The 24,296-nt window shown below is 41.8% G+C and overlaps 1 protein-coding gene across 5 annotated transcripts in view; it reads right to left on the minus strand.

Moving 5' to 3' along the window:
• Nucleotides 1-13,902: 13,902 nt before the first annotated feature.
• The window catches only part of LOC132379907 (uncharacterized), a 41,807-nt gene continuing 31,413 nt past the window's right edge, over nt 13,903-24,296 (minus strand). For all 5 annotated transcript variants that reach the window (XM_059948247.1, XM_059948236.1, XM_059948262.1 and 2 more), the window contains 3 exons: nt 24,038-24,057; nt 21,596-21,651; nt 13,903-15,983 (listed from right to left, as the gene is read on the minus strand). In XM_059948247.1, coding sequence (XP_059804230.1) covers nt 14,767-15,983; nt 21,596-21,651; nt 24,038-24,057 — 1,293 coding nt within the window. In that variant the 3' untranslated portion in view covers nt 13,903-14,766. The remainder of the gene's footprint in view (nt 15,984-21,595; nt 21,652-24,037; nt 24,058-24,296) is intronic.

The raw sequence follows: 24,296 nt of genomic DNA on the forward strand, positions 1-24,296 counted from the left end.
AGGGAAACAACATTTGTTCTGTAGGTACAGAGCCAATTTGGAATGAAAATATGTATCAAATTGATATTTGTGGTGGCAACATCATTGGGAAAAGGTTCTGAGTTCAATGATTTTTCAGAAGACACTGGTAAAATCATCATTGTGAATTTGTAAAGGGAAAAACATATTAAAATAATTCCTTTTTTATCAAAGGGGTAACACATAACATGAGTAAATACAATGTGGTAGATTATTACAAGGTGTTTGACAGATTGATACATGTTGGTGGTGTTTTGGATATAAACAGTACATCAGTGCTGGTCATCATTTGGATCCATTGCTTTTCTTGATAAATATCGAAGACTTGGACAAAACATGTAAGAAGCATAATTCAGAAGTTTGGAGAAAATACCAAGACTGGCTGCACTGTTTATGGGTATGGGGAGAAAGAAGACTGCACGCTGGGCTCAAAGATTAAAAATATAATGCACTTTGGAGCAGAATAAGATAATAGATTGGAAATGAAATACAGTATATTACTACAAGGTTATTGGCCAAGAGCTGGAAAGTACGACTGGTCCGCAGAACTCCTGTATTTTGGCCAATATGGTTATGATGAGCAGAAGGAAGTGGTTCTATGTAATATATTTCAATGATTCCATAATTCTTTTCAATGGAGAAATTCTAACCTGGATTGAATTAGCTCGATAGCCCATTATAACCATATAACCATATAACAATTACAGAACAGAAACAGGCCATTTCAGCCCTTCTAGTCCGTACCAAACACTTACTCTCACCTAGTCCCACTGCCCCACACTCAGCCCATAACCCTCCATTCCTCTCCTGTCCATATATCTATCCAATTTTACTTTAAATGACAATACCGAACCTGCCTCTCTCACTTCTACTGGAAGCTCATTCCACACAGCTACCACTCTCTGAGTAAAGAAGTTCCCCCTCGTGTTACCCTTAAACTTTTGCCCCCTAACTCTCAACTCATGTCCTCTTGTTTGAATCTCGACTACTCTCAATGGAAAAAGCCTAGCCACGTCAACTCTATCTATTCTTCTCATAATTTTAAATACCTCTATCAAGTCCCCCCTCAACCTGCTATGTTCCAAAGAATAAAGACCTAACTTGTTCAACCTTTCCCTGTAACTTAGGTGCTGAAATCCAGGTAACATTCCAGTAAATCTTCACTGTACTCTCTCTATTATGTTGACATCTTTCCTATAATTCGGTGACCAGAACTATACACAATACTCCAAATTTGGCCTTACCAAAGCCTTGTACAATTTTAACATTACATCCCAACACCTATACTCAATGCTCTGATTTATAAAGGCCAGCATACCAAAAGCTTTCTTCACCACCCTATCCACATGAGATTCCACCTTCAGGGAACTGTGCACCATTATTCCTGGGTCACTCTGTTCTACTGCATTTTTCAATGCCCTACCATTTACCAAGTATGTCCTATTTGGATTATTCCTACCAAAATGTAGCACCTCACACTTATCAGCACTTAACTCCATCTGCCATTGCTCAGCCCACTCTGCTGACTGGCCTAAATCTCTCTGCAAGCTTTGAAAACCTACTTCATTATCCACAATGCCACCTACCTTAGTATCATCTACATACTTACTAATCCAATTTACCACCCCATCATCCAGATCATCCAGATATACTGAGCTGTAAAACTGACATAAGGGAAGTTGTGTGTGTTGGCACTAAATGACCAAATGGCTGCTGCTGGAAAATGATTGCAGAAGCAATGATGGTAATTTAATTAGTACCTCTTTCACCATGTGCTGGCTACACACAAGCATATTGGGTCGCATATTGCCAGTTCTTTCCGCAGGTTTTGATTTTCTTTCAAGTTCTTAATTGATCCATGTGCATTTTGCAATTGTTGAAATCATTTTCAAATTAGGTTAGTGTTTCAACTAAAGTTATGCACCGACATGCATGGAGGATCTAGTGTTAGCAGTACAAAGAACCTCATCCCCTTCAACCCATAATCCTTCTGAATTGTATTCTAGGTAATCAAGCACAATTTTGGAAGCTGATGGTTATACCTCATTTTAATACATTTTCCAAAATAAAGGACCTTCCCCTGGAATTCTACATTCACAACTGGGAGTACTCCAGAATTGAAATGAATATGGCAACAGTTCAGTGATGGGCAGGTGAAGTTGAGTGAAGTTATACTCTCTGCTTCAAGAGATGATGTCTGAAGGGTAAAAACTGTTTCTGAACCTGGTTGTGTGAGTCCTTACATTCTCGTAACTTTCTGACGGCAGCAGTGAGAAGGGAGTAAGTCGTGGGTGGTGGGGGTTCCTGATGATGGATGTTGCTTCCCTGTGACAGAACTCCATATAGATGTGCTCAGTAGCAAGGAGGGCTTTACCTGTGATGGACTGGGTTGTATCCACTACTTTTTATAGGGTTATCAGTTCAATGGTATTAGTGTTTCCATACAAGGCTAAGACGCTGCTAGTCAATATACTCTCCACTACACAACTAATTTGCTAATTGTCATGTCTGTTTGAATGATTATCAGATGGGAATAAATGGTTCACGAGCACAGAAATGTTGACCCCTCCCCAACTGAATTTGAATGGTAAGCAATAGACACATCCATGCTTTCATCAGATAGCAGCATGCCAGTTTGCTGATTTAAAAACATTCTTCTCAAATTCATAGCATTCTTCTGCTTGATCTATTTATGATTGAATTGTTCCATAGTTGGGGTCAGGTTTGTGAACTCACAAAAGGGAGGCAATTCCACAAACTAAAAAAATGTATCAAACACTATAATCTCAATAGAGGATATGTGCAAATTTGCTTGGAGTTCCAATTATACATCAGTGTCACATTTATAGGGTGGCACAGAAGTTAAGTTACCAGAGACCTGGTCTCATAATCTAGAGAGCTGAGTTCAAATCCCATTGCAGTATTTAACTTTAAATTTAAACTGCAGAATTTAAATTCAGTTTCAGTTTCAGATTTTATAAATTTTGGTAACAGAAGCTTCCAGATGGTCACTAAAAACCCATTTGGTTTACTGAAGCCCTTTGTAGGAAGGTCATTCAGGCTCACAGATAATTCCAGAACCATCTGATGTGGTGGGCTTGTCAATGCCTTCTGAAAGTCACTCAGTTAGAAATGAGCAACAAGTACTGGTCTTGCCATTGTCACCCAGATCACCAGTAATGAATAACATAAAATCTGGTGCTGATTGTCAAATAAATTATATCTTCAGGAAGTACGAAGAAAAAAAAACTACTGGTTGCATTAAACCTCTCCAATGAGCTGGTGCTTGTCTTGTCAATATCAACTTTGTTCATCTAGGTGAAACCCTCTGGCTCGCATTTGTCTAAGGGATTCAGCATTCGGCCCCACCAAACTGGGTAATCATGTCTGTGTGGATGCTGTGTAATGTACCCCCAGTTACAAACCCACAACACAAAATTTCACACAATACACCATCTGCAATTAAATGCTAGACTTTATGAATCTTAATCTGTATATAGGGTTAGTAATGAAAATAAACAAAACAAAAATGGGCCCAAGTCAAAGTCAAAGCCCCAGTTCAAACTCACTCAGTAGTCATTCTTCCACTATGGATCTCCTCTGAATGTTGCCGACCTTCGGACCCTCAGATCCCAGTCCACTTCGTCTGGTGGTCTACCAGCTCCCTCCACACGTGTCTTCCCTCTTCACCTCTCCACGACGAAAGACCGCGAAAACCCAGCTCCCAGACGCACAAGAAAAAACAACGTTTCCTCATTGGCTAACCCCTGCATACCAAACCCCGTTACCTCCTAGCTATAACCCATATATCCCATATATATATATATATATATATATATATCCCAGACCGTTACATTAGCAGTGAACATTGCAGAGAACCCCTTACATTAGCATTGGCAGTGAAACATTACAAAGAAGCCATTACATATGTAAGGATGACTGTGGAGCAATGAGAGCAGAAAGAACAGTACATTCTTCCCTACAACAGATCTTCCTACCACAGCAATTCTGAGTTCTTATGGTATTTATAGAGATTTGCAACCATAAGCAAGCAGATTTGGGAATTAAGCAAAAAGTGAGATCAGTATAACATCCCCAGACTGACTGACGGATTACCATTAGCCCCAGAAGCTTCCTGCTGGGCATCAGCAAGACAAAGCAGAAAGTGGTGGAAGGAATGAAGGGAGGATGTGCAAAAGGAGCCTGGCGAGGATGCCCTTAAACCAAAAATTTACCAGTGATACATAATGGAATAATTGTTTTCCAGGCACTCAATAAGGGAGTTATTCAACAAATGAATAAAATAAAATGAGATTTGTGTAAATGGGTGGCTGGTGCAGACTTGGTGTACTGAAGGGATTTCTGCAAATATATAGCAAAAAATTGCATCATTTCTAAATAATCACCTGTCATTCTTTACAGCTTATCTCCTTAAATGTCCCTTCAACTGTTTGCTCGATCTTCAGTTGATCACCCATTCTCCCATGGTCTAGGACATACTGTAAATCATTTTTGAATGTTTTTATAATCCTGGGAAAGATGTGAAGCCAAGTGGTTGAGCCATCTACAATAACAGGCATGAAAAGATGGTGGGACAAGTACATGGATAGGAAAGCTTTAGAAGGACATTGGCCAAATACCTTTACCACTGAAAGAGCCACTTGGACCCATTTCCCACAGAAAAGAAAACACTGGGAGCCGCAAAACCCGTTTGACATTTAAAATGAAATAACACTGCATACAACGTTTTTTTTGCCTTTATGCTATGTATAAACAAACTATAATGTGTTGCATTTATGAAATTGATGAACTCCTGCAGAGAAAACGAAATTACATTTCTGCATGCAACAAAAACATTTTGAACTCCGAAAAAAAGACGTTGGGTTGAAAGTTACTTTTAAGTAAAATATTCAATGTCTATTTGAGTCCTTCTTGTATTTATGAAAAACGCCGAACTTAAATTTTCCGCCAGCAGCAAACCAAAAATAACGTCAGCCAGCTGTCATCCTGAAAAATGAAAGGACTATTTCACTGAACAATGAAAAAATATGAATATAAGTAAAATAATAGGCAATTAAAATATTTATCATACTTGGTTAATGGGATTTCTTCTCCTGGACCTCAGCGCACAGCGTCTGCACATCAGGGCTGTATTATGTCACCTTCATCTTTACACAGGATCGCAAGCTGTCATCTGTGAGGTTTTCAATATCACTCCATTTGTGTTTCTGAGCAAGAACGGCCTTCTGACGGGCAACATCTTCAAGGTCTGCTGTCAAGCGTCTAAACTTGGACACCCATATGTCTTTGTCGGCTATGTCGGCCAGTTCCATCTCAAGATCAGGTTGACTCACACCTGCCAATGCAGTCGTATTCAGTAGGGAAGGATCGATGCTTAAGGGAGTGACCGGGAAGGATAATGTGTTTTTTTCCTCTCTGAACTCACAGAAGCGTTTCCCAAACGATGTTTGCATTGCGATGATTGCAGAATGTAAATACTCCGAAATTATCATGTCGTGACCTTGTTTGAACTCTCTCAAATTGGGGAAGTGAGACAAAGTGCCTTTCTGTAAATCTCTGGCAAGCACTGTCAACTTGCGCTCGAATGCCAAAACATCCTCCAACATGTGCAGGGCTGTACGTCCTTTCCCCTGAAGAGCTGTGTTCAGCGTGTTCAGGTGCGCTGTCATGTCTACCATGAAGTGTAGCTTTTCCAGCCACTCTGGCTGTTCCAGCTCAGGAAAGGTGAGCCATTTGCTGCCCAGGAAAGTTTTCACTTCTTCCAGACACGCGACAAAGCGTTTCAGCACCTTCCGTCTGGACAGCCAGCGATAAAAACACGTTGTAGCGGTGTCAGTAAACTGCAGTCAAAGATAGCTTTATTCGAACTAAACAGCCTTGCTTTTCAGCTTCCCTCAACCCAGCCCCCATGGACGCAGATGCTGCAAAAGACGCGTACTCACAAACCCCCGTAGGCTATCTCCCTTAGCCGGAATGCTGGCTAATTGTGAGCCGTTTTATGATGTGGCAGGAAATGTGTCGCTACACTTAGGTTGTACAAGATCACCATAATTACATTTCAAAAGCTAACAAACTAACATAAAATACATTTTAATTAAATACTGACCAATTATTTCCCAAAGCCACAGGGAGCCGCAGCACAGAGGTGAAAGAGCCACAAATGGCTCGGGAGCCGCAGGTTGCCGACCCCCGGTTTAGCATGAATGGACATCTCAGTCAGCATGGATCAACTGGACCGTCGTTACAATTCTTTCACTGATCTGCCAGAGCCTCTGGATATGACTATTCATGCACTGACCTTCCAGAGAATGACCCACCCTTATGGCCTCCTCCTCTTCAGTCAGCTTAAATTTCCATCTCAAGCACACACAATGGACACAGAGTGTCTGACATTCCTCAACGTTAACCAGACCACCTTTGCACAGTGAAATGTTCTGTCATTGAAAAGTGCTGAGGAAGATGAGGAAGGAAACACAGACAATCAATCAAAAAGTATCTATCACTATACCTTTATCACCTTTGATCACTTTTGTTTCTTCCTGATGAAAAATTATACTCCTCTTCACCATAGTAATTTAATGTCTTATGCCATACTCCTGAAAAACACGGAACTTTATCCCACTTTTATAAGGCAGTTATACAATTCTCACATCAGTCAATAATACAAATAGTGAAGTATTTATAGGCCATGAATTCTCCAGAGAGTCAGTAACTGAACCCTGTTTCTCCACATCATTTGTCTTGCAAAGAGACAATGAACGCAGTTGCGTCTCAAGAAAGTGTGCTTTGCCCACTGCTCTCTTCTGAAAACTGTGTGGCTAAACACAGCTCAATCATCATCTATAAGTTCACTGATGACTTAACTACTGTTGGCAGAATCTCAGACAGCAATAAGGAGGTTACAGAAATGAGATAGAGCTTGTCACAGGCTGGTTGAGTGCCGTAACAGAACAATCAGACCCCACTTCGAGTACTGTGCTCAGTCCTGGTCGCCACACTGCAGGAAGGATGTGGAAACTATAGGAAGGGTACAGTGGAGATTTACAAGGATGTTGCCTGGATTGGGGAGCATGCCTTATGAGAACAGGTTGAATGAACTTGGCCATCCTTCCTTGGAGTGACGGAGGATGAGTGGTGACCTGATAGAGGTACATAAGATGATGAGGGGTATTGATCGTGTGGATAGTCAGAGGCTTTTTCCCAGCTGAAATGACTAACACGAGAGGGCACAGTTTTAAGGTTCTCAGATGGGGATGTCAGGGGTAAGTTTGTTATTCTGAGAGTGTGAGTGTGTGGAATGGACTGCCGGCAGTTTTGGTGGAGGTGGATACAATAGGGTATTTTAAGAGACCCCAGGATAGGCACATGAAGCTTAGAAAAATAGAGGGCCATGGGTAACCCTTGGTAGTTTCTAAAGCAAGTACATGTTCTGCACAGCATTGTGGGCTGAAGTGCTTATATTGTGCTGTAGGTTTTCTACATTTCTATGTTAATGTCAGAAAGAACACAAAATTTATTGTGGACTTCAGGTAGGGGAAGTTAGGAACACTTATGTACGGGAAGGAAAAGGTTAGGAACAGGAAGATGTCAATAACTTTACTGGATGTTTTTTATAGGCTGCCCAATAGTAACAGGGATATCGAGCAGCAGATAGGGAAACAGATCCTGAAAAGATGTAATAATAACAGAGTTGTCATGATGGGAGATTTTAATTTCCCAAATATCGATTGACATTTCCCTAGAGCAAGGGATTTAGATGGGGTGGAGTTTGTTAGGTGTGTTCAGGAAGGTTTCTTTTTTTAATTTTTTTTTATTGAAGTTCATCATCAATCAAACATTTCCATAAGATGTATTTCAGACATTGTACATATATATCATATAATCATATATATCACAAATCTCCACAAAGTATTTATCTGAGGTATACACTTATAGAAAAGAGTGGAAAGCAAAAACAAGCAAAGGGAAAGAACTAGGTACAAGTAGGGAGTGATCCTATTTTTTACAACATATTCATTGATTTGTGAGAATAAAATCAGGCCTATGAGGCATTATGTAGTTAAACCATTTTTCCCAGTATGAATCAAATTGTTCCAGCTTATGGTTAACAGATGCTGTTAACTTCTCCATTTTGTAAATGTTCATTGTAATTTCCATCCATGTATTTAAAGTTGGGCTCTCCTGTGATAACCATTTCCTAGTAAGAGTCTTTTGACCAGCCACCAACAGTGTATTCATTAAATATTTATCTCTTTTCAACCTTTCTTGAGGTATATATCCAAAATATATGGTCTTACTCTCTAAGGGTATTTCACATTTAAAGATGTCTTGTGGGACATTGTGTATTTCCCTCCAATAGTTTTTGATAACAGGGCAGTCCCAAAAAATATGATAATGATTTGCATTTTGATTTCCACAATTTCTCCAGCAAACAGGGAGGTTACTATCATAATGGGATTTCTGAGAGGGCGTAATAAAATATCTTATCAAGTTTTTCCATCCAAACTCCCTCCATTTCGGTGAACTGGTACACTTCCATTGATATCTCCATATTGTTGTCCATTCTTCCTCAGATATAATTATCGCTCCTTCCTTCTCCCATTTTGTTTTAAAGTATGAAGTCGAATGTGTTTTAAGATTTGACAACCCCTTATACATGCTTGAAATGATTCTACTACCATTATCTGAATTATTTGCTTTTCTAAATAGCTCTATCAAACACGTACTTTCCTTGGTTACATTTTTAAGCATCTTATTAACATATTGTCGCATCTGTAAATACTGATAAAAATCTTGTTTTTCTAACAAGTGTTTCTCTTTCAGCATTTCAAAACTGAACAGTGTTCCTTCTTTCATTATGTTGCAAAGAACTGTTATTCCTTTAGCTGCCCAGTCCTTAAATCTAGCATCCGAATTATTTGGTGTAAAATCCGAGTCATATGCACACCATTTAAGAATAGCAATATCTCCCTCCAGATTATATTCTTTTATAGTAGTTTTCCATATTTTAAGAGCCAATTTCACCCATGGGTTATCAATAGTATTTATGTACCTTTGCAGGTTGTTATCAGCCAAAATTGCTTGTATAGGGGTGGGAAGTACCCACTCCTCAATGTTTTTCCATTGAGCGTCATATGATGGGTTGCACCAACATATCACAGCTCTCAACTGTGCTGCAAAATAATAATCTCTAAGAGAAGGAAGGCCCCATCCCCCCTTTTCATTTGCAAATTGCAAAGTTTTGAGATGAACTCTAGGCCATTTACCCTGCCAAATATACCTTGATAACACCTTGTTCCATTCATTGAATTGATTTTGATTCATCTTTATTGGTAGGGTCTGAAAGAGATATAACAGGCTGGGCAGTATATTCATTTTAATAGACTCAATCTTTCAACTGAGACTGAAAAAAGGAATGATGTTCCATCTTGCCACATCTTCCTTAATTTTTTTACATAAAGGCTGATAATTACATTCTGATAATTTTGCCAAATATTTTGGCATTATAATGCCCAAATATTTGAAAGACTCTGTGTGCCATGCCCAGGGGTATCTACTTTCAATTTCTCTTGGTGGGCTATAGTAATATGAAAGTAATTTTGGGTTTTATCTATGTTGATCTTGTATCCTGATAATTGACCATATTGTTCAAAGGATTGCATCAATTTCAATAAAGAGCATGTTGTTTGCCCCAGATAGATCAAAATGTCATCCACATAACAAGCCAATTTATGCTCTGTCACTTTAATAGTAATTCCCCTGATATCTTCATTTTGTCTGATATATTGAGCTAATGGTTCCAGATATAATGTGAAGAGTAGCGGTGACCATGCACAACCCTGTCTTGTGCCCCTTTCTAGGGTAAGACTATTTGATAAATATCCATTGATTTTAATCCCAGCACTAGGATAGCCATATAGTGTCTGTATAGTTTTAATAATTGTGTCTTGGAAACCAAATCTATGTAAAACTCCGTAAAGAAAATTCCAATTAACTGAATCAAATGCTTTTTCAGCGTTCACGCTTATCACTATTGCTTCAATTTTATTATTTTGTATATGATCCATAATGTGAAGTGTGCTTCGTATATTCTCTTGTGTCTGGCGTTGTTGTATAAAACCTGTCTGATCGTTACGTGTCAGTATGGGTAGAAACTCCTCTAATCGTTTGGCCATGATTGAGCTAACTAATCTATCATCTACATTAAGAACGGATATTGGTCTAAATGACCCGCATTCCATTTTATCCCTGCCTTCTTTCAGTATAGCTGAGATTATTGTTTCCTTTCAACTAGGTGGCCTTTGTGCCTTTTTTAGAGCCCAGTTCAGTGTGGGGAGTAAAACAGGAATTAACTCATTTTCAAATTCTTTGTACCACTCTGCCGTATACCCATCCAATCTTGGTGACTTGCTTAATTTAAGCCTACTAATTGCAGCTTTTAATTCAACTTCAGTTATGTCAGCAGTCATCGTTCTATTTTGTTCTTTGCTTAAAGTGGGTAACTCTAGAGAATTCAAGAAGGTGTCAATTTGGGTTATGCTTCCCCCTGGAACTTTTGAATATAGAGTTTTGTAAAACACTTCAAAAGCTTCTTGAATTTCACTTAGCTTATTTTTTATCATTTTCGTTCTTGGGTCCTAATTCTATGAATTGTATTTTCTGCTATTTTTTTTTTTCAGTTTCCACGCCAGTATTTGGAAGGTTTCTTGACACAATATGTAGAAAAGCCTACAAGAGGAGAGACTGTTCTTCATTTGGTATTGGAAAATGAACCAGGTCAGGTGTCAGATCTCTCAGTAGGAGAGCATTTTGGAGACAGTGATCATAATTCTATCTCCTTTACAATAGCATTGGAGAGCGATAGGAACAGACAAGTTAGAAAAGCGCTTAATTGAAGTAAGGGAAACTATGACGCTATCAGGTAGGAAATTCGAAGCTTAAATTGGGAACAGATGTTCTCAGGGAAAAGTACAGAAGAAATGTAGCAAATGCACAGGGGAGATTTGTGCGGAGTTCTGCATAGGTATGTTCCAATGAGACAGGGAAACTATGGTAGGGTACAAGAACTGTGGTAAACAAAGGCTGTAATAAACCTAGTCAAGAAGAAAAGAAAAGCTTACAAAAAGTTCAGAGAGCTAGGTAATGTTAGAAATCTAGAAGTTTATAAGGCTAATAGGAAGAAGCTTAGGAAGGAAATTAGGAGAGCCAGAAGGGACCATGAGAAGGCCTTGGCAGGTAGGATTAAGGAAAACCCCAAGGCATTCTACAAGTATGTGAAGAGCAAGGGGATAAGATGTGAAGGAATAGGACCAATCATGTATGGCAGCGGGAAAGTGTGTATGGAACCGAAGGAAATAGCTGAGGTGCTTAATGAATACTTTACTTCAGTATTCACTATGGAAAAGGGTCTTGATAATTGTAGTGATGACCTGCAGCAGACTGGAAAACTTGAGCATGTAGATATTAAGAAAGAGGATGTGCTAGACCTTTTGCAAAGCATTAAGTTGGATAAGTTACCAGGACCAGATGAGATGTACCCCAGCTTACTGTGGGAGGTGAGGGAGGTGATTGCTGAGCATCTAGCAATGATCTTTGCATCATCAATGGGGATGGGAAAGGTTCGGGAGGGTTGGAGGGTTGTGAATGTTGTTTCCTTATTCAAGAAAGGGAGTAGAGATAGCCCAGGAAATTACAGACTGAAGAGTCTTACTTCAGTGGTTGGTAAGTTAATGGAGAAGATCCTGAGAGGCAGGATTTATGAACATTTGGAGAGGTACCATATGATTAGGAATAGTTAGCATGGCTTTGTCAAGGGCAGGTCATACCTTACGAGCCTGATTGAATTTTTTGCAGATGTGACTAAATACTTTGATGAAGGAAGAGTAGTAGATGTAGTGTATATGGATTTCAGCAAGGCATTTGATAAGGAACCACATGCAAGGCTTATTGAGATAATAAGAAAGCATGGGATCCAAGGGGACATTGCTCTGTGGATCCAGAACTGGCTTGCCCACCGAAGGCAAAGAGTGGTTGTAGATGGATCATATTCTGCGTGGAGGTCGGTGACCAGTGGAGTGCCTCAGGGATCTGTTCTGGCACCCTTACTCTTCGTGACTTTTAAAAATGACCTGAATGAGGAAGTGGAGGGATGGGTTAGTAAGTCTGTTGATGACACAAAGGTTGGGGTTGTTGTGGATAGTGTGGAGGGCTGTCAGAGGTTACAGCGAGACATTGATAGGATGCAAAACTGGGCTGAGAAATGGCAGATGGAGTTCAACCCAGATAAGTGTGAGATGGTTCATTTTGGTAGGTCCAATATGATGGCAGAATATAGCGTTAATGGTAAGACTCCTGGCAGAGTGGATGATTCGAGGGATCTTGGGGTCTGAGACAATAGGATGCTCAAAGCTGCTGTGCAGGTTGATTCTGTGGTTAAGAAGGCATACGGTGCATTAGCCTTCATCAACCGTGGAATTGAGTTTAAGAGCTGAGCAGTAATGTTGCAGCTATATAGCACCCTGGTCAGACCACACTTGGAGTACTGTGCTTGTGCTCAGTTCTGGTAGCCTCACTACAGGAAGGATGTGGAAAGCATAGAAAGTGTGCAGAGAAGATTTACAAGCATGTTGCCTGGATTGGGGAGCATGGCTTATGAGAATAGGTTGAGTGAACTTGGAGCGACAGAGGATGAGAGGTGACCCAATAGAGGTGTACAAGATAATGAGAGGCATTAATCATGTGGATAGTCAGAGGCTTTTTCCCAGGGCTGAAATTGCTAGCACAAAAGGGCATAGTTTTATGATACTTGGAAGTAGGTACAGAGGAGATGTCAGGGGTAATTTTTTTACACAGAGAGTGCTCAGTGCGTAGAATGGGTTGCCGGCGGTGGTTGCAGAGGTGGAAATGATAGGGTCATTTTAGAGACTCCTGGATAGGTACGTGGATCTTAGAAAAATAGAAGGCTATGGGTAAGCCTGGGTTGTTCTAAGGTAAGGTTATGTTCAGCACAGCTTTGTGGTCCGAAGTGCCTGTATTGTGCTGTAGGTTTTCTATGTTTCTATCTATCCCTTTCAGTGACTTATCAGGAATCTTATAGCCAGGGTCTTCCTGTATCTGCCAGACGATCCTGCCCGTCAAAGCTCTGCTGCAGCAGTCATAACTCACATTGTTCAGGTTCAGTGACACCCCTCTGCTCACTGATGTGCATTGGTTCATGAACAGCGAGCACCCAATTCCTCTCTGTTACCGGACCCACCAGGGCCTTCCCCATTGGTGAAATAATGGCCATCGCGATGATCTAAATCTGCTCTCCAGGATATCGGTGATATGGGGTGATTATCTAAATGCAGATGATGCACTTGTGTCTTTTTCACTTGCTGCCATCTTACCGGCCAAAATTCACTCGCATTCAAGTTGATCTACAGGACTGGGTAATTAAATATTGAGCTAAATGGAGATGAGTATTAGGAAAAGCAGTAACACTTGTCATAACTCATTGCCTTTTTAACAAATCATAATGTGTGAGATACATTGATCTCAATAAACATGTCACTCTGCTAATCTTCACCAGTGATTATAATCACTCCACATTGTGCCCATCTACTACACATTGTGCCTTCATCTGCTACACTTTTAAAGAGCCTTGCACATTTTTTTAAACTTTCCACCTGCATTTTGGAGCAATAAATACTTGTCTTAACATACAGGGTTCAATAGGTACATTTAATGTCAGAGAAATGTATACAATATTCATCCAGCAATGCTTTTTCTTCACAAACATGCATGAACACAGAATGTGCCCCAAAGAATGAATGCAGTTAAAAGTTAGAACCCCAAACTGCCCCCCACCTTCCCCCTCCCACACACAAGCAACAGCAAGGCAATGATTTCCCCCCTACCCCACCACAAGGGCCAAAATGTCTGCATATGTTCCTGTGAGCTCACTTTCTACACTTTCACCTATGTGGTTATTGAAAGGGATCGCAAGTTCCTGCTTTTTATGACTCGCTCATCTACCTATCCCATCTCTTCCCACCCACTCTTCTGAGTCCACTGGCACGTTTCCCTTTAACTGGCAGAGGTGTAATATCTTTCTTTATCTTCTCCTCCCTCACCAACACACCAGGGCCCAAACAACCCTTTCTAGTGAGCAAGAGGTTCACCTCAAATCAAATCAAATCAAGTCTAATTATCATTCAGACCACACATGGACACAGTTGAATGAGACAGCTTGTGGGGCACAGGTGCAGGGCATACATTCAAAATAACTAGAAGAGAGAAAAAAACACGCACATCGTTACGCAAGAAAACACATGTATAGTCCAAGTCCTTGAGCGACATTCAAATTGATGGTATAGCTCCCGGCAATCCAGTTTGTCATTCCACTGGTCGAACACTGGGGGGCAGCACTGACAGGAGAGACTGGCTCCCACCTGAGCACAGACTCCATGCTGCACCGCCTCACTCGGCCTGCAGCAGTAGGCAAGCCCACTTGAGGCCTTGTCCTCACTACAACCGTGGTTCTGCTGCTGCCTAGTTGCGTGTCTCACTACCAACAAGGGAAACAGGCCTGCGGCATCTCCCACTATCAACATCCAACAGGGACTTGTGATTGCAAGGGAACTGTCCAGGACAGTCACCCATGGTTACGCTGCACATGACTTTTGCACACCTACTTCAATGCTTTGAGTAGCAGGTGGCAACATGGTCTGCACCCGGGTCAACTTCTCAGAACCTTTGCCCAGCCAAATGCCGGGCAGTTTCCCCTTCCACTGGAGGGGAGCCGACTTCCCCTTCCACCGGAGAGGCGGCGACTTCCCCTTCCACCGGAGGGGCGCAGTTTTCCCCTTCCACCGGAGAGGCGGCGACTTCCCCTTCCACCGGAGGGGCGCAGTCTTCCGCTTCCACCGGAGGGGCGCAGTTTTCCCCTTCCACCGGAGGGGCGCAGTTTTCCCCTTCCACCGGAGGGGCGGCGACTTCCCCTTCCACCGGAGGGGAGCAGTTTTCCCCTTCCACCGGAGAGGCGGCGACTTCCCCTTCCACCAGAGGGGCGCAGTTTTCCCCTTCCACCGGAGGGGCGCAGTTTTCCCCTTCCACCGGAGGGGAGCAGTTTTCCCCTTCCACTGGAGGGGAGCAGTTTTCCCCTTCCACCGGAGAGGCGCAGTTTTCCCCTTCCACCGGAGGGGAGCAGTTTTCCCCTTCCACCGGAGAGGAGCAGTTTTCCCCTTCCACCGGAGGGGAGCAGTTTTCCCCTTCCACCGGAGGGGAGCAGTTTTCCCCTTCCACCGGAGAGGCGCAGTTTTCCCCTTCCACCGGAGGGGCGCAGTTTTCCCCTTCCACCGGAGGGGCGCAGTCTTCCCCTTCCACCGGAGAGGCGGCGACTTCCCCTTCCACCGGAGGGGCGGCGACTTCCCCTTCCACCGGAGGGGCGCAGTTTTCCCCTTCCACCGGAGGGGAGCAGTTTTCCCCTTCCACCGGAGGGGCGCAGTCTTCCCCTTCCACCGGAGGGGCGCAGTTTTCCCCTTCCACCGGAGGGGAGCAGTTTTCCCCTTCCACCGGAGGGGCGCAGTTTTCCCCTTCCACCGGAGAGGCCGCGACTTCCCCTTCCACCGGAGGGGCGCAGTCTTCCCCTTCCACCGGAGGGGAGCAGTTTTCCTCTTCCACCGGAGGGGCGCAGTCTTCCCCTTCCACCGGAGGGGCGCAGTCTTCCCCTTCCACCGGAGGGGAGCAGTTTTCCCCTTCCACCGGAGAGGCGGCGACTTCCCCTTCCACTGGAGGGGCGCAGTTTTCCCCTTTCACCAGCATCACCCAGCCAAGCTTCAGCTTCCTCATCACCCAGCCCAGCATCCTCATCACCCAGCCCAGCATCCTCATCACCCAGCTGAGCACTGGCTTTCCCTTTTCTGACTCGTCCACTGGTTTCTTTGACAGTCCGGCTGGCAGCTCTGAAAAACAAACAAATCACTCACTGATGTAGTGGGCCTGCATTGTCCTTGGAGTGCATTGTGGTCTTACATTCACAGAGAAACACATTTTAAAAAGAACAGTGCATTGTTGGTTGGCCCCAGCAGGCCTCTCCATTTGAAAATGCTGCCACCTTACCTGAAGTCACTTTGACTACACCTTTTCCAGCCTGTCTACTGCAGTCAGTGTGGCCTTCCCTACTTTGGAGAAACCAGGCATTGACTAGGAGACTGCAAGAGCCATATTCAGCTTCTATTTGCTTATCATTTTAATTCTCCTTCCCACTCCCACACTATTCTGTCTGTCCTCAGCCTCCTCCATCGTCATAGAGAGGAAGAATGTCAAATTGGATGAACATCATCTCATATTCTGCTTAGGTGATGAGCAGATAATGGAATCTAGAACAATGATACGAGAGTTAAATTTTCCTACTTCAGGTAACCACACTCCGGTGCTCTTCCCTCACACACACTCACTTCTCCACTCAGTTTTCTTCTTGCGTTGATCCCATTCTAGATCCCTCCTCCCTCCCCTTCCCTCATCCAGTTGCATCTCCCCTTCACTCCTTCCCATCTGTTTCCACCTCTTACCTATCAGCCTCTGACCCTCTCTTTACTACCATATACCAGCAATCTTCCTCTTCCCTCTCAGTCTTGATACATGATCTTGACCCAAAATATTGACTTTAACCGTTTGCCTCCACATACGTGGTTTGAGTCGCCTTTTTCTGCCGGAATTCTGTTAGGATGTTCCAGATTCCAGTACTTGCAGTCTCTTTGTCTGTTTTTTAAGAGCTGATGAGAACATACCGGAAGCTTATTTTGAAGTGAACAAAGACCCAGTTGATGTATAATCCTCTGGTTCATTTTTAGACAGATTCTATGAAGAGGAGTGTTCAGAAACTGGAGGGTTATGGAGCCTGAAGACAGTGGTTTTGGTCTTCCCAATATATACTCAGGGCGGCACAGTAGCGCAGTGGTTAGCACAACACTTTACTGTACAGGTGAGTCGTGTTCAATTCGGGCAGGATAGTGGAATGCTCCTCTTGCAGGATGTGGGAGGCAGGAAGACCTCCAGTGTCCCAAACCACTACAACTGCGAGAAGTGCATCCAGCTGTAGCTTCTAACAAACCGCGTTTATAATTTGGAGCTGGAACTAGATGAATCCCGAATCATCTGGGGGGTTGAAGCGGTGATAGGTAGGATATATGGAGAGGTAGTTAGACCCAAAGTGCAGGACACAGGAAACTGTGTGACAGTCAAGATGGGGAAAGAGGTTAAGGAACCAGTGCACAGTACCCCTGTGGCCAGCTCCCTCGACAACAGGTACAGTATATCGCTATAGATACCATTGGTGGTCGGTGGGGTGGTGGGGGGTGGGAGTGTAGAGATGACCTAACGGATCATAGTCAGGACTCTGGTACTGATTTTTCCTCTGTGTGTCAGAAGGGAATGGAGAGCTAGAGGCATGCTGTGGTGATAGGGGATTCATTAGTTCGGGGAATGGACAGGAGGTTCTGAGGGTGAGAAAGAAAATTCCTGGATGATTTGTTGCCTTCTGGGTGCCAGTGTCCGGGATATCTTGGATCAAGTCCTCAGCTTTCTTAAGTGGGAGGGTGAACAGCCAAAAATCATGGTCCATTAGGTACCGACGACATGAGTTGGACGAATGACAAGATTCTGCAAAGGGATTTCAGGAATTTCGGTGCTACATTAAAGGGCAGGGCCTCCAGAGTTGTGATCTCAAGAGTTCTACCTGTACCACATGCTAGTGAGGCTAGAACTAGCAAGATTATGCAGTTTAATATGTGGCTAAGCAGTTGCTGTAGGAGGGAGAGCATAAGATTTTTGGATCAATGGGCTCTGTTCCAAGGAAGGTGGGACCTGTACAGAAGCGATGGTTTGATCCTGAAACGAAGGGGACTAATATCCTAGTGGGAAGGTTTGTTACTGCTGCATAGTGGGGTTTACACTAAAGTTGCAGGGGGATGGGAACCAGAGTGCCAGAACAGATGTAAATATTTCATTTTAGCAGTTCCGTAGGAGCAGTCTGTTCTGATTACAGCATGTTTAGGTTTGAGTTGAACTTAGGAGCGTTGTGTCAGCCAGTCTGGATGGTGGAAATGGGAGAAGGTTCTAGAGAACACTGGGTAGAGAAGTTTCTTGATGGACACTGGTGTGGGTCGAGGTCTTTTTGGTGGAAGCTGGGAGAAGACAAGAGGGAAGATGTCTGGGGATGCTGTTCCTGTTGCACAAGGTGCTTTGTGCAGATGAATGACTTCAAGCAGGAGGGACCAATGGTGCCGTGGGGAGCCCGTCTATTCGAGCAACATTCAGAAGGTGGAGTGTACTTTCACCCTGACCCTGGGTCCAGAGTGAGAGTCAAAGACAACTTCAAGACGAGCTCCAACACATGTGAACATTTGGACTGGGTTAACTGTAATGGGCATTTTATTTTATTTTATTTTTCTACTGTTTGATATTGTTGAAATTTGTAAATATACTTTCTTTACAATTGTATGCAGTGTGTGATCTGTAATTTCCTGCCAAATACTAATTGTATGGGGCAGTATTTACACAGTATTCACACAGATCAGAGTTCGGGTGATTGAGACATCCAAATTCCCGGTTTTGCTGGGACCCAAGTCATACCGACCTAGATGCATGGAGTTTGAAAAAAGGTGGTTTTCTCACCACTGAGTCCAGTGGTTGTCAGCAAGGGGCAAACAAGTTGTTTCTCCGGAGATGCCCAGTAAAAAGGGGGTTCAACAGAACTGCGAGTGTAAAAAGATCCTAATGTGAGTTGTAGAGAAAACCCAATCAGTTGTAACGATGTGGCCTACAAATTACAATGGGAGATAGAAAATGCACACCAAAAGGGCAATGTTACCATGTTCATGGGGAACTTCAGTATGCAGATAGATAGGGAAAATTAGGTTGGTGCCGGATTATAAGAGGGAGAATTTCTAGAGGGCCTGCAAGATGGCTTTTTAGATCAGCTTGTGTTTGAGCCCATTAGAGAATCAACTATGCTGAGTTGTGGCTTCTGCAATGAACCAGAATTGATTAGAACGCTTAAGGTAAAACACCCTTGGGACAAGTGATCATAATATGATCAAATTCCACCTGAAATCTGAAATTGAGAAGCTAAAGTCAGATGTGTCAGTAATGCAGTGGAGTAAAAGAAATTACAGAGGCAAGACAGACGAGTTGACCAGAAATGATTGGAAAAGAACACTGGCAGGGATGATATTAGAGCAGCAATGGCTAGAATTTCAGGAAGCAATTCGGAAGGCACAGGATATATATAAATATATTGCAAAGAGGAAGAAGTATTCTAATGGAAAGATGACACAATTGTGGCTAACAAGCCAATGCCAATATAAAAGCCAAAGTGAGGGCAGATAATAGAGGGGGACAACAAAATGGCAGATGTATATCAGTCTGCACTCCGAAGACACGAGTAGTATTGTAGAGGTTCCAGGTGTCAGGGGGCATGACGTGTGTAAAGTTACCATATCTAGACGTAAGGTTCTTGAGAAACTGAAAAGTCTGAAGGTCGGTAAGTCACTCGGACCAGATGTTGGACACCCCAGTGTACTGAAAGAGGTGGCTGAAGAGATCATGGGGCATGAGCAATGACCTTTCACGAATCACTAGATTCTGGAATGGTTCCAGAAAATAGGAAAATTGTAAATATTGCTCTCCAAGAATGGAGACAGGCAGAAGAAAGGAAACAATAGGACAGTTAGTTTAGCATCAGTGATTGGGAAGATGTTGGAGTCGATTAATAAGGATGAGTTCCCAGGTTCATTCTCACGCATGATAAAATAGGCCATAGTCAGCATGGTTTCACCAAGGAAAAATCTTGCTTGACAAATCAGTTGGAATTATTTGAAGAAATAACAGGCAGGATAGAGAAAGGATAATTGTTGGATGTTGTGTACTTAGATTTTCAGGAGGCCCTTGACAAGTTGTCATACGAGGCCGCTTAACAAGCTATGAACCCATGGTATTACAGGAAAGATTCTAACATGGATAAAGCAGTGGCTAATTGGTAGGGGGCGAAGAGTGGGAATGAAGGGAGACTTTTCTGGCTGGCTACTGGTGGCTAGTGGTGTTCCTCAGGGGTCTGTATTGGGACCAATTATGCTTACATTATATGTCAATGATTCAGATGATGGAATTGATGGATTTGTTGCAAATTTGCAGATGATATGAAAATAAATGGAGGAGCTGGTAGTTATGGGAATGTAGAGAGGCTACAGAAGAACTTGGACAGGTTAGGAGAATGGACAAAGAAATGGCAGATGGAATATTGTGTCAGGAAGTGTATGTCATGCACTTTGGTAGAAGAAATGAAAGGGTTGACTATTTTCTAAATAGAGAGTAAACACTAAAAACTGAGGTACAAAGGGACTTTGTGCAGGATTTCCTAAAGGTTAATTTGCAGGTTGAGGCTGCAGTGTGGAAGGCAAATGCAATGTCAGCATTCATTTCATGTGGACTAGAATATGAAAACAAAGGTGTAATGATGAGACTTAATAAAGCACTGGTGAGGCATCACTTGGAGTATTATGAGCAGGTTTGGGCCACTTAGATTAAAAAGGATGTGCTGGAAGTGGAGAGGGTTCAAAAGAGGTTCACAAAAATAATTACAGGATTGAATGGCTTGTTATATGAAGAGTGTTTGATGGCTTTGGGCCTGTATTCTTTGGAATTCAGAAGAATGAGGGATGACGTTGAAACCTATACAATGGTGAAAGGCCTTGATAGAGTAGATGTGGAGAGGATGTTTCCTCTGGTGGGACAGTCTAAGTTCAGAGGACACAGCCTCAGAATAGAGGGGCATCCTTTTAGAATGGAGATGAGTGGGAATTTCTTTAGCCAGAGAGTGGTGGATCTGTGGAATTCATTAGCATCAAAGTACCTGGGGAAAATCAGCACCTCAGTGCTTGAAAACATCAAAATGCCCAAAATTTATTTCATATTCTATATTCTGCATCACAAGTTGAATGAACTAGGAAAATTCTATTATCTGCTTCTTGATTTTGGACAACAGTAAAATTAGTTTGTCACCAGCATCACAAATATGATGCACCAATAAAATGAAAAGTAGCATTACTGTACAAAGTAAGGATAATATCACCTTATTATGTATCCACATAAGTAGTAAAAGAGAATGAGGGAAACAAACATTGTCTAATTAACATGAGAGATTCTGCAGATGCTGGAAATCCAGAGGAACACCCAAAATTTTGGTGGAATTCAGCCGGTTAGACACCAACTATGGAGGGGAATATACAGGCTTGGCCCAAATTGTTGACTGCTCATTCTCCTCCATAGATGCTGCCTGACCTGCTGAAGTCCTCCATTATTTTGTATACTGTTCTTAACAATTAAAAAAGAAAAATTTAGCAGTTTTTATGTTTATCCTGAGGTGGAAGACTCATGGTTCATCAAAATACATGAAAAAGCAAGAAAACAAATTGATGTTACAATACTATAATTCACGAAGTTTATAAACCCATTGCATGTCAGTATGCAAATCAATGACAAAATAATAACCAGTGAATGCTACAAATCATCATACCTGCTTTGGGGTTTGTATCGATCAGTCTGTACATAAGCATGTAAGCAGTTCTGGAACTGGAAAAATATTAAACAAATTAGGTTTAAAATGAGATGAGAGCATAAATAATGTCTTCTACCAGTATGGATCAATATGTACATTGTTCCTACCAACTTCTTTAATTTCTCAGTTGTAGATCAATTTAAATACATTTTAAAATTTCTACTGCACTAAACAAATGATCACCTTATGAATATATCTATACTGTGATGACGTTCAAGTGTAGTGTCTTTCAAAATAATGTAATAATGTTTGTTAACTTTAAAATCTCTTACACAATAGATGAGGCAGCAACGATGGAGGGAAATGAGCGCGTCCCTGCTTTATTACCTGCCTATCCTCCCTCACACACTGTCTCCAAGCTTTTTCTATCTGTGAGCCAACTGCCTCTTCCCCAGTCTCTTTAGTTCAGTTCCCACCTCCCAACAATTCTAGGTTAAATCTCCCGACCAGGATATTGGTCCCCCGGGATTCAAGTGCAACCCGTCCTTTTTGTACAAGTCACATCTGCCCCAAAAGAGATCCCAATGATCCAGAAATCTGAATCCCTGACCCTGCTCCAATCCCTCAGCCACACATTTATCCACGACCTCACTCTAAAGACTGATTGTCACAGAGAAGCCGGTGAATCAGAATAAGTAGATGCTTTTCCATTTGACTGGATACAAATAGCGGGGTGCACCAAGATAATTTCTTGGGCCCTGTATTCACTGTCCTAATAATTCCTATACTCACTGTCGTGTGGCAAAGGCAGTAATCCCGAGATGACTACCTTTGCTGTCCTCTGGCAATGATATTTACATCATCAATGGTGGTGGAGAGAGGTTCCGGAGGACTGGATGGTTGTGGATGTTGTTCCTTTATTCAGGAAAGGGAGTAGAGATAGCCCAGGAAATTATAGACCAGGGAGTCTCAAAACTTTGCAATTAGCAAAGGAAAAGGGGGGATGGGGCCAACCTTCTCTTAGAGATTATTATTTTGCAGCACAGTTGAGAGCTGTGATATGTTGGTGCAACCCATCATGTGACGCTCAATGGAAAAACATTGAAGAGCTGGTACTTCCCATCCCCATACAAGGAATTTTTGCTGATAACAACCTGCAAAGGTACATAAATACTATTGATAACCCATGGGTGAAATTGACTCTTAAAATATGGAAAACTACTATAAAAGATTATAATCTAGAGGGAAATATGGCAATTCTTAAATGGTGTGCATATGACTCAGATTTTATACCAAATAAATTGGATGCCAGATTTAAGGACTGGACAGCTAAAGGAATAACAGTTCTTTGCAACATAATGAAAGAAGGAACACTGTTCAGTTTTGAAATGCTTAAAGAGAAACACTTATTAGAAAATCAAGATTTTTATCAGTATTTACAGATGTGACAATATGTTAATAAGACTGTAATAAAAATGTAACCAAGGCAAGTACGTGCTTGAAACAGCTATTTAGAAAAGCATATAATTCAGGTAATGGTAGTAGAATCATTTCAAGCATGTATAAGGGGTTGTCAAATCTTAAAACACATTCGACTTCATACATTAAAACAAAATGGGAGAAGGAAGGAGGGATAATTATATCTGAGGAAGAATGGACAACAATAAGGAGGTATCAATGGAAGTGTACCAGTTCAGAGAAATGGAGGGAGTTTGGATGGAAAAACTTGATAAGGTATTTTATTACACCCTCTCAGAAATCCCATTATGATCGTAACCTCCCTGTTTGCTGGAGAAATTGTGGAAATCAAAATGCAAATCATTATCATATCTTTTGGACTGCCCTATTACCAAAAACTATTGGAGGGGGATACACAATGCCCTTCAAGACATCTTTAAATGTGAAATACCATTAGAGCGTTAGATCATATATTTTGGATATATGCCTCAAGAATGGTTGAAAAGAGATAAATATTTAATGAATATACTGTTGGTGGCTGGTAAAAAGACTCTTACTAGGAAATGGTTATCACAGGAGAGCCCAACTTTAAATACATGGATGGAAATTACAATGGACATTTACAAAATGAAGATAACAGCATCTGTTAACCATAAGCTGGAACAATTTGATTCATACTGGGAAAATGGTTTAACTACGTAATGCCTCATAGGCCTGATTTTATTCTCACAAATCAATGAATCGGTTGTAAAAGAAAAGATCACTCCCGACTTGTACATAATTCTCTCCTTTTGCTTGTTTTTTCTTTCCACTCTTTTCTATAAGTGTATACCTCAGATAAATACTTTGTGGAGATTTGTGATATATATGATTATATGATATATATGTACAATGTCTGAAATACATCTTATGGAAATGTTTGTTTTATGATGAACTTCAATAAAAAAATTATATAAAATCTCTTGCACAATAGATTATGCATTGAATAAATTTGATCATTACCTTAGATTGATATCCATTTTCTTAATGAAATGCCAGGATGAATAAATATTCATTGGCAACATGCAAAATAAACATCAAAATGTTACTATGTGTCAGGAAGGTATATGACATGAGTTCAAAACTAAAAGCACTAACACAATAAATGTAATGATCATCAACAATAAATTCAGTGAAATAATGGCCTGTCTCAGTCCTGAGTAAGTTTACCTGAGAGCTTTTCTCAATCCTATACATTCTTTGTTAGAGGGAAAGACATAAA

This window comes from Hypanus sabinus, chromosome 2 (genome assembly GCF_030144855.1).
Source record: "Hypanus sabinus isolate sHypSab1 chromosome 2, sHypSab1.hap1, whole genome shotgun sequence".
NCBI lineage: Eukaryota > Metazoa > Chordata > Chondrichthyes > Myliobatiformes > Dasyatidae > Hypanus > Hypanus sabinus.